The 13,606-nt window shown below is 47.8% G+C and overlaps 1 protein-coding gene across 6 annotated transcripts in view; it reads right to left on the bottom strand.

Annotated features, from left to right (window-relative positions):
- Window positions 1-13,606, bottom strand: part of RB1CC1 (RB1 inducible coiled-coil 1) — a 60,393-nt gene that overhangs the window by 6,811 nt on the left and 39,976 nt on the right. For all 6 annotated transcript variants that reach the window (XM_027128114.1, XM_027128112.1, XM_027128113.1 and 3 more), the window contains 5 exons: window positions 6,585-6,750; window positions 4,123-4,231; window positions 3,811-4,039; window positions 2,646-2,700; window positions 1,598-1,645 (listed from right to left, as the gene is read on the bottom strand). In XM_027128114.1, coding sequence (XP_026983915.1) covers window positions 1,598-1,645; window positions 2,646-2,700; window positions 3,811-4,039; window positions 4,123-4,231; window positions 6,585-6,750 — 607 coding nt within the window. The remainder of the gene's footprint in view (window positions 1-1,597; window positions 1,646-2,645; window positions 2,701-3,810; window positions 4,040-4,122; window positions 4,232-6,584; window positions 6,751-13,606) is intronic.

The following is a 13,606-nucleotide window of genomic DNA, read 5'->3' as shown; positions in this document are numbered from 1 at the left end:
CCGGGACTCTCCGCTCCTCAGTCAGGCTTCAGCACATTTCTCACACTGTCACATGATACATGGGACATGGGTCTCACGGTATCCCTCCCAAGCAGTGTGGGCCCAGTTATAACCACACAAATCAAGGACAGAAAAAATGGATTTCTCTTTGTTCATAAGTTTAATTCTGACGCTCAGAATTTCTTCCATTTCCCTTTGAACACTACGAAGGGTCTCAATTAATGTTTAAAAACAAAAGAGAAAGAAAACAACAAATACTGACTAGAAAGACTTAAAAGTGTATTCCAACCTGTCTTCAAAATCATCCAAATAGTCTACATGCTGCCAGTGAGAACAAGTTTAATGATCCATTTTTCAGACTGTATTCAACTCTGTTTAGATTTTCTTTAAAAAGCTTGAGCTCTCCACGTATTTGTTACAAACGAGGGCTTAGACGTGAGGGAGTCCTGGCAGAACACAGCTGGCAATCGACAGGAAAGTGCGAGTGACCCGGAGGCGCCGCTCGCGGGGGAGCGGGTGCGCTCTGGACCTGAAGGACCAGACCCTTTCCCTCGTAAGCCTTTCCCCAGCATCTGCTGTGTGCTGTGCACCACCTACTATTCTGGGTGCCAGGAGCACACCTGTGAACAAAGTGCCTAAACCCTCGCCCAGCACAGCGTCCATCCCACTGGGGACGCTGCACGGAGCACACGTGGAGCATGTCTGTCCTGTGCAGCGTCCCCAGTGGCCGCAGGCAACTCCTCCAAGGCTCCTTGAAAAGGGTTTGCTTCACTCACGAAAACAGCAAATAGCCTTCAAAGAATTGTTTTGGTGATAAATTCATGACTGACAGTCTGACAGAGCCATGGAATTAATACGTAATTTTTGCTGTTCAAGTTAAGGCAGGCAAACGAAAGAAAGCACAGATGTCTCCCTACAAGACACTTTATTTAAAAAAAAAACTCAATTCTAATCTGTACCTTAAAATTTTTCAAAAGTCCTGAACACAGGCCTTAAACTGTTCCTATTTCCTCATGAACTGTCATCACCAGAATTTGAAAAATGAAGCAATTGCTTTATTAACGCAGGAAAGATTGACTGTAAAACTGCCTCATCAAGCACTTGGCTAGATTCACAGGCTAGAGGGAAGCCGCGGCACTTCAGAGGGCCACGCAGGGTCTCAGGCAAGGTGTCAGGTTCAAACACCTTGAGTTAAAAAAAGAAAGGAAGAAAATCCGTGACGGACAGAACGTGCTGATTCCACACACCTCCGGGCGGACGCGCCAAGAGCCTCGTGAGGAGCAGTTCTGACTACCTGCGCACTTAACCAAGAGCCCCAACCTGACATTATAAACACGTGTAATTATGCAATCCGAAGAGATTATAGCTTATTAATAATCAGAAAAGACAATCTGGATTTTGCCGGCTGCTTTTAACATCGTAAGACTGAGACAGTGCACGTGGTCAGGCTTAAGGGTCAACTGTCATCAGTGACCAGCGCAGCTCAACGAAAACTACCAGGAAAGAACTAATCACGCCACACAGCCTTCTGATCTTTATAATGAAATGCAATGCAAACAGTTTAAATGTCAAGATCAACTGGGCGAGAAGACCTTACCAGTCTCTGATTCAACCGCTTGTTTTCTTCTTCTTTCAACTGTAGTGTCTGCAGGGGTGGGAAAGAGAGACCCCTGGTTTATGCTCGAAAATATAGTCTGCGTGCTCAAGTCTGGTTCTACCATAAAAGGTTTGTGGGGACATTCTTTTCTAGGAATCCTTTCCAACTGTCTTATTTACTGGCTTAAAAGAGAATAAGAACAATTTTAGGTTTATTTCCTTAAGCCAAGGATTCTCAAAGTTTAATATGCATTAGAACCACTTGTGACCTTGTAAATACGCAGTAACTATCTGAGATCCATCCCCAGAGGCTCTGTTAGGAGGTCGGGCCCAAGAGGAGGAATCTGCAATTATACTACTCATGCCAGCAGATGCTGATGAACCTTCACTAACAAGAGCACACGTGCAAGAGCACAAATCTGTACAATTCTGACTCTGAGTCCTTATCAGACGGTTATCTTGTAGGGAGCTAAAGTGTTAAAAATCTTCAAAGCCTCAGCAATGAAAAGTGGTCTCTGAACAAAGATGTGTAAAGTCTGCAGCTGAGAAGAAACCCCTTATTACCATTTTTTCTCTTCACTTCAATTAATCACTATAAAAACCCGAACTTTTCTTCATTATTCCCATATTCTACTTGTGCCCTACTTTGGAAAATAGTTAATATTTTATTTTTTGAAATTAGTAAGTGAAATTCACACTTCTATTGCATTGCTGAATCCTGAACTGTTCCTGGCCGCTTAGATCAGAGATGACAGGACTTCTCGAAAGTAACCACAAAAATAACTGTTAAAAAAGATCTAATTTGGGGAAGTCCCTGGCGGTCCAGTGGTTAGGGCTCAGCACTTTCACTGCCAGGGCCCGGTTTGAGCCCTGGTTGGGGAACTTAAGATCCTACAAGCCACACGGTGCAGACAAAAAAATTAATTTAAAAAAAAAAAAAAAACCTAATCTAAAAACACAAGTCTGCTTTCAGCGTAAGGTTTACTTCACTGCATCCCGGAGTGAACATATTTATTAAACCCTGTGTTTCAAGAAAACGATGCACTTACTCGTTCCAACAGCATTATCCTCTGCCTTTCTTCAGAGAGCATGTGGACGTTTTCTCTAAGAGAGAATGGCTTATTTTAGTTTAAGTCTTAAAATTCTGGACTTCACAGTCTCCAATAAGGTTTTAGAAATGTAACTGTTAATACAGAGCACTTTACAGATTTAAGGGTTTGTACTAAATTTTCAGAAGCAGCCTGTTTAAATGAGGACCCATTTTGATGGTGTAGGATGGTATGAAATTTATACCACAGATCCTGAATCTACATTGATAAACCTTTTGAAATTATGCGCATGCATCTTTCTAGGGATAATGTCTGAAATTTCAAGCTTTCTCCCAGGGACCATTCTTCTTATCCATGTTACAGATAAAACGGTCATTCTTGGGCGGCTTCACCATTAAAACTAGAAACAAACAAAATGCCACAAGTCCTTGAGTGAGCTATAAAACTCAAAGCTTCAGTTCATAAAGAACAAACCAAATCTATATAAAGACTACAAAAGTATTCCCAAATGTCTACAAAGCCCTAGTCACTGTCATGTGTGAATCTGCCCATCACACTGAGGTAGTCAGAAACTAATCAGAAAAGAAAACAAGAGCGAGCATGCAGGCTTTTATTTCATTCTTTTAAGCTGAGCCATAACTGACAAGTAAAACCGTAATACGTAATACATCTAAAGTGCGCAGCGCGATGGCCTGATACACATGTGCGCTGTGGGAGGAGTCCCTCCATCAAGTTAACTAACACACCCATCACCTCACGTCATTTACCCGCCTCTTCGGTGAGAACACCACCCATGCTCCACCCCAGCCCCTGGCAGCCACTTTCCTGCTCTCTGCTTCCGTGAGTTTGAATTTTATCTGATTTTACTTCAGTTTCCACACAGAAGTGACAACTCCCTCCCCATAGCACAGCCTCAGCACGCTGGACGCACCCTAAGGAAGTCCTGCGCCCCTGACGCCATGGCCTCGAGGCCTGGACCCCACTGCAGGGTCCCCGCCCGGCCGCCTGCACGCTGCGGTGGCACCTGGGCACGGTATGAAAACGTGCCGAAGTGGATTCCTGCACACCATCAGTGGCACTATCACAGGCCGCGGCACGGAGAATTCACACGCGCAGCTCTCAGGTCCACGGGCCGCGGCCCCCGGCGAGTAGGACGGGCACTCACCGGACAGACATTGTGCTGGTCTCCAGCGCTGAGTCCGGCCTGCCTTCGCCGAGGGCATCCGGGGCCTCCGCTGGGGGCTCGGGCGCACAGGCCCCATACAGCTCGGGGGCGGCGGCCACCCCCGGGAAGGGGACAGGGCCGCCGCCCCGCAGCCGGCTGACCTCCTCCTCCAGCCTCTTCTTCTCCTCCAGCAAGCGTGCGCGGTCCTCGGACAGGGACTCGATCAAATCTGCAGCCCCGGGCGGACGTGAGCGTTACAATCATTGCGTGTGACACGGAACTAACAACACTGCGTGAGGAAGCGCCACTGACCTTTGTCCCGCTCCTGCTGCTGCATCGTGCTTTTCAGCTTGTCACTGAGGTCACTGATTATGTTCTCTTTTCTCATTTTCTCTCTTGTTAAAACAGTATTAAAATTGGTCTGGAACAACAGAACGATAACTACTTAAATTATCTGCATGTACAGGGCAGCCAGAGCTAAAGAAAATACGTCTATTTTTGCACGGTGCATCTCTATGGGGAGAAGAAAAAGCATAATTCACAAGTGATGTTTATTTTGAAATAAAAATGCCACGCTGTGGTAAACACATTTGATTGTATTTTCCTAGTTCTGTACTAAGATATGCTCCAATTTAATATCTTGAAAATGAATGCTATTTTCACATTATTGTCCACATATTTATTGTCAGAGGAAAAGCATCAGTAAATATGTCTTAAATGTGGGGGAAAGAAATAAAATAACCAACACTTTAACCAGTGCTGTTATATACTTAACTGTTCCTTTTAGTGATCTCCCTGCCTCTGGAATCTTCCTTCTGTCCTTAGCTAAATCTCGATTCCACAGTCACATTTTGGACATGACTGTATCCCATCTCCTCCTCTCATCTGGGTATCTGCTGGTTCATAATGGCTGGACCTGCCACTCCTCGACTTCTAGGAAAGCCTGCTCACTGCGGATCTCATACATGCCAGCTGCCTGCAGAGATCCCGTGAGCCAATTTCCACAGTTAAGAGTCAAGATCCTCCAGTCAATCATTAATGCCAGTGATGCTAGAAACAGAGACGTTTAACAAGAACGTGGCATTCCTGGGCCAAAATTAGTGAATTTGTTAAATACTGAGTTAAACTCATTTCTAGCCAGAAAGCAGACAGGAAGATCCCCTCAAAAAGAATATTTATGATATGCCTTTGTATTAAACCATTGCTCTGTATCATTTATGGTAGAAAATTAACAAATATTTATAATAGTACATTAGTTACTTTGTTTTCATAACCTCTGGCTGTTTCTGCAATATCAAATGGATTTTCAGAAAAGTTAACACAATTTATAATACACATATTAGAAACAAGACTAGTTAATGTAAGAGCCAACTAGGCCCAAGGAGCCCTTATAAAGCTAGTTACAAATCAACTCAAGTAACTACCACTTAACATCCAAGCACCACTTAAAATTGGCAGGTACCTTAGGAGTCACCTCCCCTCTCATCTGACAGCTATTAAAAGAAGAACTACATTTGGATCAGATGGCTGGCAGCTTTCCACGCTGGTCTCCGTCTTATTTCATCCCCCCTTAATGCTGGAAGTCTGCAGTTGCACAGGCTCACAGGAGCACAGAGACAGGCAGCAAGAAAGCAGGAGAGAAAGACCTAGCTCACGGAGGAGGAGACATGAAAGAATGCACAACTTCAGACTTCTAAAAACAGACCTGAATGGCCTCTTCACTTTAAACCTGGTGGCTCCTCCCAGCCCTGGGCAGTGCATTTCCCTGGTTTCCGTGAAGCACACTCTGTTTCCGGTTACTCTTTCTCATTCCCCCTTTTCCAGGCTCCTCTGTCCTTCCCCAGGCCTTAACATTTAAAGTTCCTAAGTGTTTGGAGCTTTACTTCTACATTTTCTTTCTGTTCTCTGGTTGACATTTTTTTTTAACTCTAAAAAGACAATAAGAAAAGGAAAACTACACCACACCACATTAAATGTGCACATTAACTGTAACATGCCTACCAGTCTCAGAAACGTATTCCTCGGGATAAAAAAGGATGTCGTGCTACCCCTGGCCTGACTTACACCTGCTCTCACACCGGTCTGCTCTGGCAGCCCTCACTCTGCCCTGCGCCCCAGCCAGAGATCCTGATTACGGAGAAATCCAACCGCGTCGCTCCTTTATTTCCTCTCCCACTGCCGCCCAGCACCGTAGCTGATGTAATGTTCCCTCACAGGGCATCCTGACCCTCAGTGGACTGGCCGCTGCTGACCTCACAAGCGTCAGCTCTCACCACTGATCCATATTAATAAGGGAATCACCAAAGTTCAACAGTATTCCACCATAACCTACCGCCAGCCTATCACATGGATAAGAATTATCAGCATGTAATTTAGAATAAAATTTTAGAGTTTAGAAAAAAAAATCCAAATATCATCTATGCAGCAGTACAAACACTTTCATTTGCAAAAACACCAAACTGATGTGAAGAGGTTAAATGCTGTTTACGAGGTCACACAGGTAGCTAGGCAACCAGGAACAGAATTTACATTGCCTCTTTCTAACCTAGCACTGCTTCATTCTGAAGCACCTACTATGTGACATAACGACGGTTAAAAAGAAAATGCTTCTATCACGAAGAAGATATTTAATAATAAATGCCATCAGGATCAATGTGGGAAAATCACATTTAAGATATAAGAAACCTCAGCTACACAAAGAAAATTTACTTGTGAATGTATGTTCATCTCCTCTAGACCTCAAATGAATGCAGTAAGGTGGGAGACCTACAAACCTGTTGTTCAGCAATCAAAGACGTTCGCACATTCTGCATTTCTTCGTTTTTTCTTTTCTCCTGCTCTTCAAGTTGTTCTAGAAACTTAGCTTTTTCTTCCTGGAGCTTTTCTTGAAGTTCAGCGACTAGGCTTGAAGAATCTTCTTTGGTAGATTCAATGGTATGACTTTAAAAATTAAATACAGCATTAATTTTTTCAAAATTACACAGAACTAACACAACATTATAAATCAACTATACTTCAATAACATTTTTTTTTTTTTTTTTGCGGTACACAGGCCTCTCACTGCTGTGGCCTCTCCCGTTGCGGAGCACAGGCTCCAGATGCGCAGGCTCAGCAGCCATGGCTCACGGGCCCAGCCGCTCTGCGGCATGTGGGATCTTCCCGGACTGGGACACGAACCCGTGTCCCCTGCATCGGCAGGCAGACTCTCAACCATAAAATTTTTTTTAAAAAGTAACCAAATGTATTTTAAGTACAATGTAAAGTCACTGAAGAATTTTGTCTAGAAAGAATGACATATAGTGAATTTAGATTTTTAAAAGACTGTTGTAAGGATCCTGGTCAGAACACCGGGGCATGTCTGCATGAGAGGTTTCAGCTGACACAGGACGCTAAGTAATAAGAATCCTGTAGGAGTGCAATTGTGCGCTCACATCGTGTGTGCATGCACAGGCGGGAAGGACCTTCCTTCCTAGGTGCCCTGCACCTGTACGCTGCCCAGTGCACCGAGGAGAGTGCTGTTTCTATTTCAGGGTCAGTGCTGTGTGAGGATGAGGCAGGAAGGACAGTTCAGGCACAAGGACGTTCAGATACTACTGACTCTGTAAACACACGGTCATCCCCAACACCCAGGATGAGCACCCGTGACATCAGCACAGGGTATATACTGACCCGCAAGGTGAACACTTTGGCAGTAAAAACAAAGAAAGGAGAGCTTACGGGGCTTCCCTGGTGGCGCAGTGGCTAATAATCCGCCTGCCAGTACAGAGGACACGGGGTCGATCCCTGGTCCAGGAAGATCCCACCTGCCGCGGCGCAACTAAGCCTGTGCACCACAACTACTGAGCCTGCGCGCCACAACTACTGAGCCTGAGTGCCACAACTACTGAAGCCCGTGCGCCTAGAACCTCTGCTCCGCAACAAGAGAAGCCACCGCAATGAGAAGCCCGCGCACCACAAGGAAGAGCAGCCCCTGCTCGCCGCAACTAGAGAAAGCCCACACGCAGCCAAAAAAAAAAAAACAACAAAGGAAGAGCTTTTAACACAAAGAATGATCAAGAACCATGCTGTGCTGGGGCAGGGCTTCTCGTAGCTTTATGGGCGGCCCTCCTTATCCTTGGGTTCCACATCCACGGATTCAACCAACCACGAGTTGAAAATATCCCAGAAAGTCCCAGAAAGCAAACCTTGAATTTGCCTGAGGGCTGGCAACTATTTACACAGCACCTGCATTGTTAGGTATTACAGGTAATCCAGAGATGCTCTGACGTGCACAGGAGGTTATATGCAAACACCGCACCACTCTATACAAGCTGACTTGGGCTTCGGCGGGTTCTGGTATTGGGGGAGGTCCTGGAACCAATCCCATGACATCGGGGGTCTGTTATTATTAGTCTGAGCCAAAGTACACAGTGTCACACTGCTGGAGGCTCCCATAGAAAACGCTGCAGATTACCAGCAGCCCCATCATCCAGATGCAGTTTGCAGGACTCCAAGGCCCCAGGCGCCTGACCTCAGGGGGCATTAACCCTAGCAAATTGAGCAGTAAGGAAGAGCCGAATATTTTAAGTAGTTTTTTAACAGCATCACTGGCGGGCTTCCTCTGGGGAATTAGGAGCCATGTTTGTGTTGTGTGGGGAGAAGACATAAAAAAGGGTTCCAGTATCTCACAATTTAGCTAAAGCTGTTTCTGATCCAGCGGTACTACCATGGAAATCTAAGAAATTTATCAATAAAGGTTGCCCTCCCCCAAAAGAGAAACTTACACAACGCTATCTTTCCATATATTAATTTAAAACCTTAAAAAGGCCCTGAACTTAAAACTGAAGGAAGCAAGGTATATCTGTTACCAGCTGGGAACGTCATCCCATCACACAGAACTTGAAACAGAGCAACTCTGGTTCCCCCACGTCCATGAACCAGTGTGTGCGAGCAAAGCTATCACACCCAGTGCTCCTAGTAACTAGGAAACCCGCACCGAACACACACCAGAGTGGCCTCTCCCCCATCAGTGACTGTATTAGATTTGGGCCTAGTAACCGAGTAGTTGATCGTGGGTTTTCAACAACTCTTCTGAGATCACAGAATAAGAGATTCAAAACGACACCCTATTCCAGTGTTCCCGTCCCCAGGCAGACCCACAGCAACTGCTCCTGGACACACGCCTATGAGCGGCACGGGAGGCAGGCTTCCCGACACATGCAAACCACACACACGTGTCCTGCATGCGTGTTCCGTGTACACGGGGTGTGAGAAAGCCCTTGCCCTCAACTCTCAAAATAATATATACTACCGACTTCATTTTTCCCAGTTATATGGAGAAAAGGCACCCACTTTTAATTCTGCATTCCTTAATCCCAAGTAGATGGAGCAGCTATTCGCACCCTGGCTGTCTGTCTCCTGTCTTCTCTGACCTGTCGATTCACATCCTCCGCCCATTTTTCTCATGGATTGTTTGCCCTTTTCTCTCTGATCTGCGGGACCTCTCTGACATTACAGACACAATTAATACTCCCATTTATATCTCGCCAACGTTTCTCCCAGGCAGGTGGCCTCTCAACGCTGCTGCTGGCAGATGGACAACCGGCCGAGTGGGGACGGCTGGGAGAGGAGCTGGCCCGGGTGCCGTCCCATCAGCACCACTCCCTTCAAGTCTCCTCACTCCTTTTCAAGGGTTTCCTCTGTGCGACGGCAGCCGAGAACGACACTATCCAGAATCCCCGTCCCAGGAAGCTCTGGTTTCAAGTTTGGCAACAAAAAGTTACCTGCATGAAGGAGTGCTAAAGAGTCTATCACTCCAGAGGGCGCTGTGACCAGACAGGAGGGCAGTGAGGGTCACAAGGGGTTTCCTGGGTCGACGTCTCAGTAGATACCTGGCAGCAATCTCCAGAGAATCTGTAACGGTTTCCTGACGAGCCACCAGCTTTGTACTTAAGGTGACTGTGAATCTACCGATTCCCAGCCCTTCAGCAGCAACGCTTACCCTTCGCTCCGCCAGCCCTCCCCAAATTCACACAAGTTCTCAACCTAGTATTACACCCTTTATTCTTAGAATACTTAAAAGAGTTTCTATTTTTCTAAGCTCATACCAGACAGATACAAATACGACCCTAGGGGAGAAAACCATCAAGACAGGGACCTGGAACTGATTCTCTGACCGGCTCCAACCGGAAGGCAGCAACCACCTTGGCGCCAGGGCAATGGGCGCTCCAGTGGAGCCAGGCCCCCACTGCAGAACCGGACAGCTGTGTATTCCGGGAGCGAGAGTCTGGAGACATCCAGCGGAGCCCCCAGTGCCCACCAAGCTCCCCTACCCCCTTCCCTGGAGAGATCAGGATCACCTTCCTGAGGTCCCTTCTCAGTTAAGCTGATCTTCCTTCTCGACAACCTCTCCCACCATTTCACTACTACCAGACCCAGAGTGGCTTTCAAATCCCCAGATCCCAGAGGAGCTAAAAATCTAACCAAGGAGAAAATACAATTGCAAGATTTTCTTCATTTATTTTGGCAGAATCATAGGAAGTATGTACACGGATGGATCCAATGAGAGTTAGAACAGGAAGAATCAGGCCAAAATTTGTGTGGATGTAAAGACCAGAGATTCTAGATTCAATATTAGCTATTATCAGTTTGCTGTGGTGATTGCCTGAAACGTGGACCTAACGGGTAAACCACGGCCTGCGGGCCAGATCCGGCCTGTGACCTGTTGAGTTTCACCAGAGCACAGCCGCGCCTGTTCGTTCATCTCTCTCACTCCTCTTGATACAATAGCGAAGCTAAATAGCTCAGAGACCACTTAGGCCACAAAGCCTAGAATACTGAAAAGGAAGCCTTCACAGAAAGTGCCAACTGGTTCTCTATACCAGTGACTCTCAAAGGGTGATCCACAGAACCCCGGAGGTAACTAAGACACTGTCCAGGGATCACTAAGGTCAGAACTACTCACACGATGACGCCAGGATGCTGTCTTTTACTCCCTGCTGGCATCGCACAGATGATAAAACTGTTGACACCTTAATGGAGAGACAGTAGCACCAACTATACTCTCAATCACTGTATCCTGCACTTCAAGGCGCTCCAAGTGAAGGCAGGTTTACTTTGGAATATCCTTGATGCAGTAAAATTATTAATATTACTGGATCCTGACCACTGAGCCTACATCTTTTAATCCTCTGTGTGACAAAACGAGAAGTACCTACGAAGCCCTTCTGCATCACGAGGTACGTCTGTCTCATGGCAAAGCACCTGCACAGCTGTTCTGTGTGCGCCGAAGGAGCACCTTCTTTCATGGTGCGCTACTTCTATTTGAAAAATGACAAGCTTTGGTTACTTAGACTTGCGTTTTTGATAGATGTTTTCTCAAAAATGATCAACATTACTTCAATGAATAAATGACATAATTTGTTACCACTGACAAAATGTGACACTTTAAAAAGGAACTAAAATCTCGAGCTTTATCATATACCCCTGGTAGGGCCCAGAGAATGCTCCTTCACCAAGGCTTTCAGAAACACCACCCCAAAGGCTCTGCAGGGCGCCTGCAGGACAGGGAGAGTGGCGGGACAAGCCAGTAAAATTCAGCGAGCTTCACGGGCAGGACAGGCTCTGGAGGGGAGGGGCCGACCAGCACCACTTAACCAGACGCAGGACGTGGCACCCTCACAGGCAGCAGAGCCTGAGCAACCGAAAGTCTGACCCAGAAAAACCTCTGGCAGTGGCTGTCACTAGGGCTCTAACAGAATGGGCCGATAAAGGCTTTTAAACTGACTTTTAAAAAACCCAGTAGCTGGCGTTCAGAGATCTAACTTCCAGAGAATCGCCATCTTTCACCCAATTCCAAGACCTGAGTCAGTCACCAACTACAATGCCAAAATTTTATACAGAGTTTTCTTTCCAACCTTCAAAGAGACCCACGGCCATTTTCCAGGCTGAGTGTGTATTCAAGGAAGGTAATTAATCAACTTTTGAGGGAATCCTGAGCACCGGCTCTCACGTGACTCTAATGCCGCTGTGGTCCACCAGGACACCACTGACAACCATACACAAGAGAGGCGTCCTTCCATCCAGGATCTGAAATGGAACAGATGTAAAAGCAACTGTTGGCGAATCACTGCTGGTCCCCCTACTGATGGAACGAGGACATTACGGCAGAAAGAGCCATAAAATCCCTGAAACACAGAGGAGATTTCTACCACAATCTCGCTCAACTTAAGTATGCGTCCTGTCGGAAACATATAAAAACAAGCAACGGGTTATCATGATTTAATCAGGTAGTGACTCCAATAAAACTGCTATTTCATATGTAACCTCTTCACTGGAGCAAATTAACAAGACCACTACTACCTGACATGTAGCTACTGATTCGGTGATTTCTTCCCCCTTTATTCTTATTAGTACAGACCAGGGATAAACAAACTTTTCTCTGTAAAGACAAATACTGAATAGTATAAATGTTACTCAGACAATCTCCGTCACAGCTACTCGACTCTGCTGAAAGCAGCCACAAAGCAGAAATGGCCTCTCCGTGAGCCAATACAGCTGTGTTTACAAAACCAGGCTGTGGGCTGGATTCCCACAGGCCACAGACTATCAATCCCGGGTAGAGACCACAGGAAGCAGTGTGATTTCACCAACAGGGACCGCAATCGACTCTGTCTTATCCAGGATTAGATCAACTCTCCGGGCCTCTGTTGAAGTCTCGTTGGCAGGCATTATCGATCTTCCTGCTATCCCTCAAGAAATCACACTAATGCAACCCACTTATGGCAACATGCTCCTCAGGCCTGGTAAACAGGAATTAGCCACTACCTGAGCTACCAGGGCAAGACACATGAGTGCCGGTGGGGTGAGCAATGAGGGCTGTGGAAGCCCACAAGCCTGTCAGCACAGCGAGATTTCTGAGTGCCCAGCGGTCCAGGCCTGCGAGACGCCCGTCCAGGGTGCGTGTGAGGACCCCGAGGGCTGTGGGCAGCACCCAGTACGCTCAGCTCCTCCTGGACACCTGCCCAGCCTCCTGCTGTGTGGGAGCCCCTGCAACCCGTGCCAGCTGCCCTACGGCGGGGCCCGTCTCCCAGCGGGTGCCAGACGTGTCTGCGGCAGAAACGGGCAGTGTACGGGGCCCCGGCAAGTCCTACAGGAGAGTCGCGGCTGAGGCCCTCAGGATTCTGAAGCAGGTGAGCGTTTCCCTTCCATAAGATGGCTCAGGGCTCGCTCCTGGGTCTGTAGAGGCCGAGAGCCTGACCGTGCTCTCCCCAGTTACCCCGTGACCCGAGCCGCCTGTCAGGAAGAGGACACTGTCTCGCCCACGGAGCCAGGACGCCGGGGGGGACACTCTGGTGACGACGTGGTGGACGCGAGGCGGGCCCACACGAGCCCCAGCAGCGCCAGGCGGGCACAGGAGGTGCTTCCCTTCCCTCCATCACAGCCACGGCGAGCCCGGCAGGGAAGCAGACTGGCGGGCCCGGTTTCCAGAGGACGCTGCACAACACGCGGGCCCGGCTCCAGAGCCCAGGGGCAGGACGAGAGCCCGGCAGACAGGGGCGCCCATGATCAGCAGTGAACTCGAGGACGCCCGCCCCGGGGGAGGACCGGCCAACAGAGTATGGGAGAGAGGCCGTCCGTGTGGAAAGGTGAACGAAGAGCCGCGCATCCACTCCGGGGTGGCGGGAACGCTCCAGGGAGGGGAGACGGGGGACAGAGGCCGCGTCGCAGGAGCCTGGCTCCGGCAGGTCAGTGCGGGTGAGAGAGACGCGGGAGCCGCGGGAGGCCAGGGTGCTCGGTGCCGGGCGGCCAGCCGTGC

This window comes from Aethalodelphis obliquidens, unplaced genomic scaffold (genome assembly GCF_003676395.1).
Source record: "Aethalodelphis obliquidens isolate GAN/ISIS:26980383/991018 unplaced genomic scaffold, ASM367639v1 scaffold33, whole genome shotgun sequence".
Classification (NCBI taxonomy): domain Eukaryota; kingdom Metazoa; phylum Chordata; class Mammalia; order Artiodactyla; family Delphinidae; genus Aethalodelphis; species Aethalodelphis obliquidens.
This window is presented reverse-complemented; position numbering and strand designations above follow the sequence as displayed.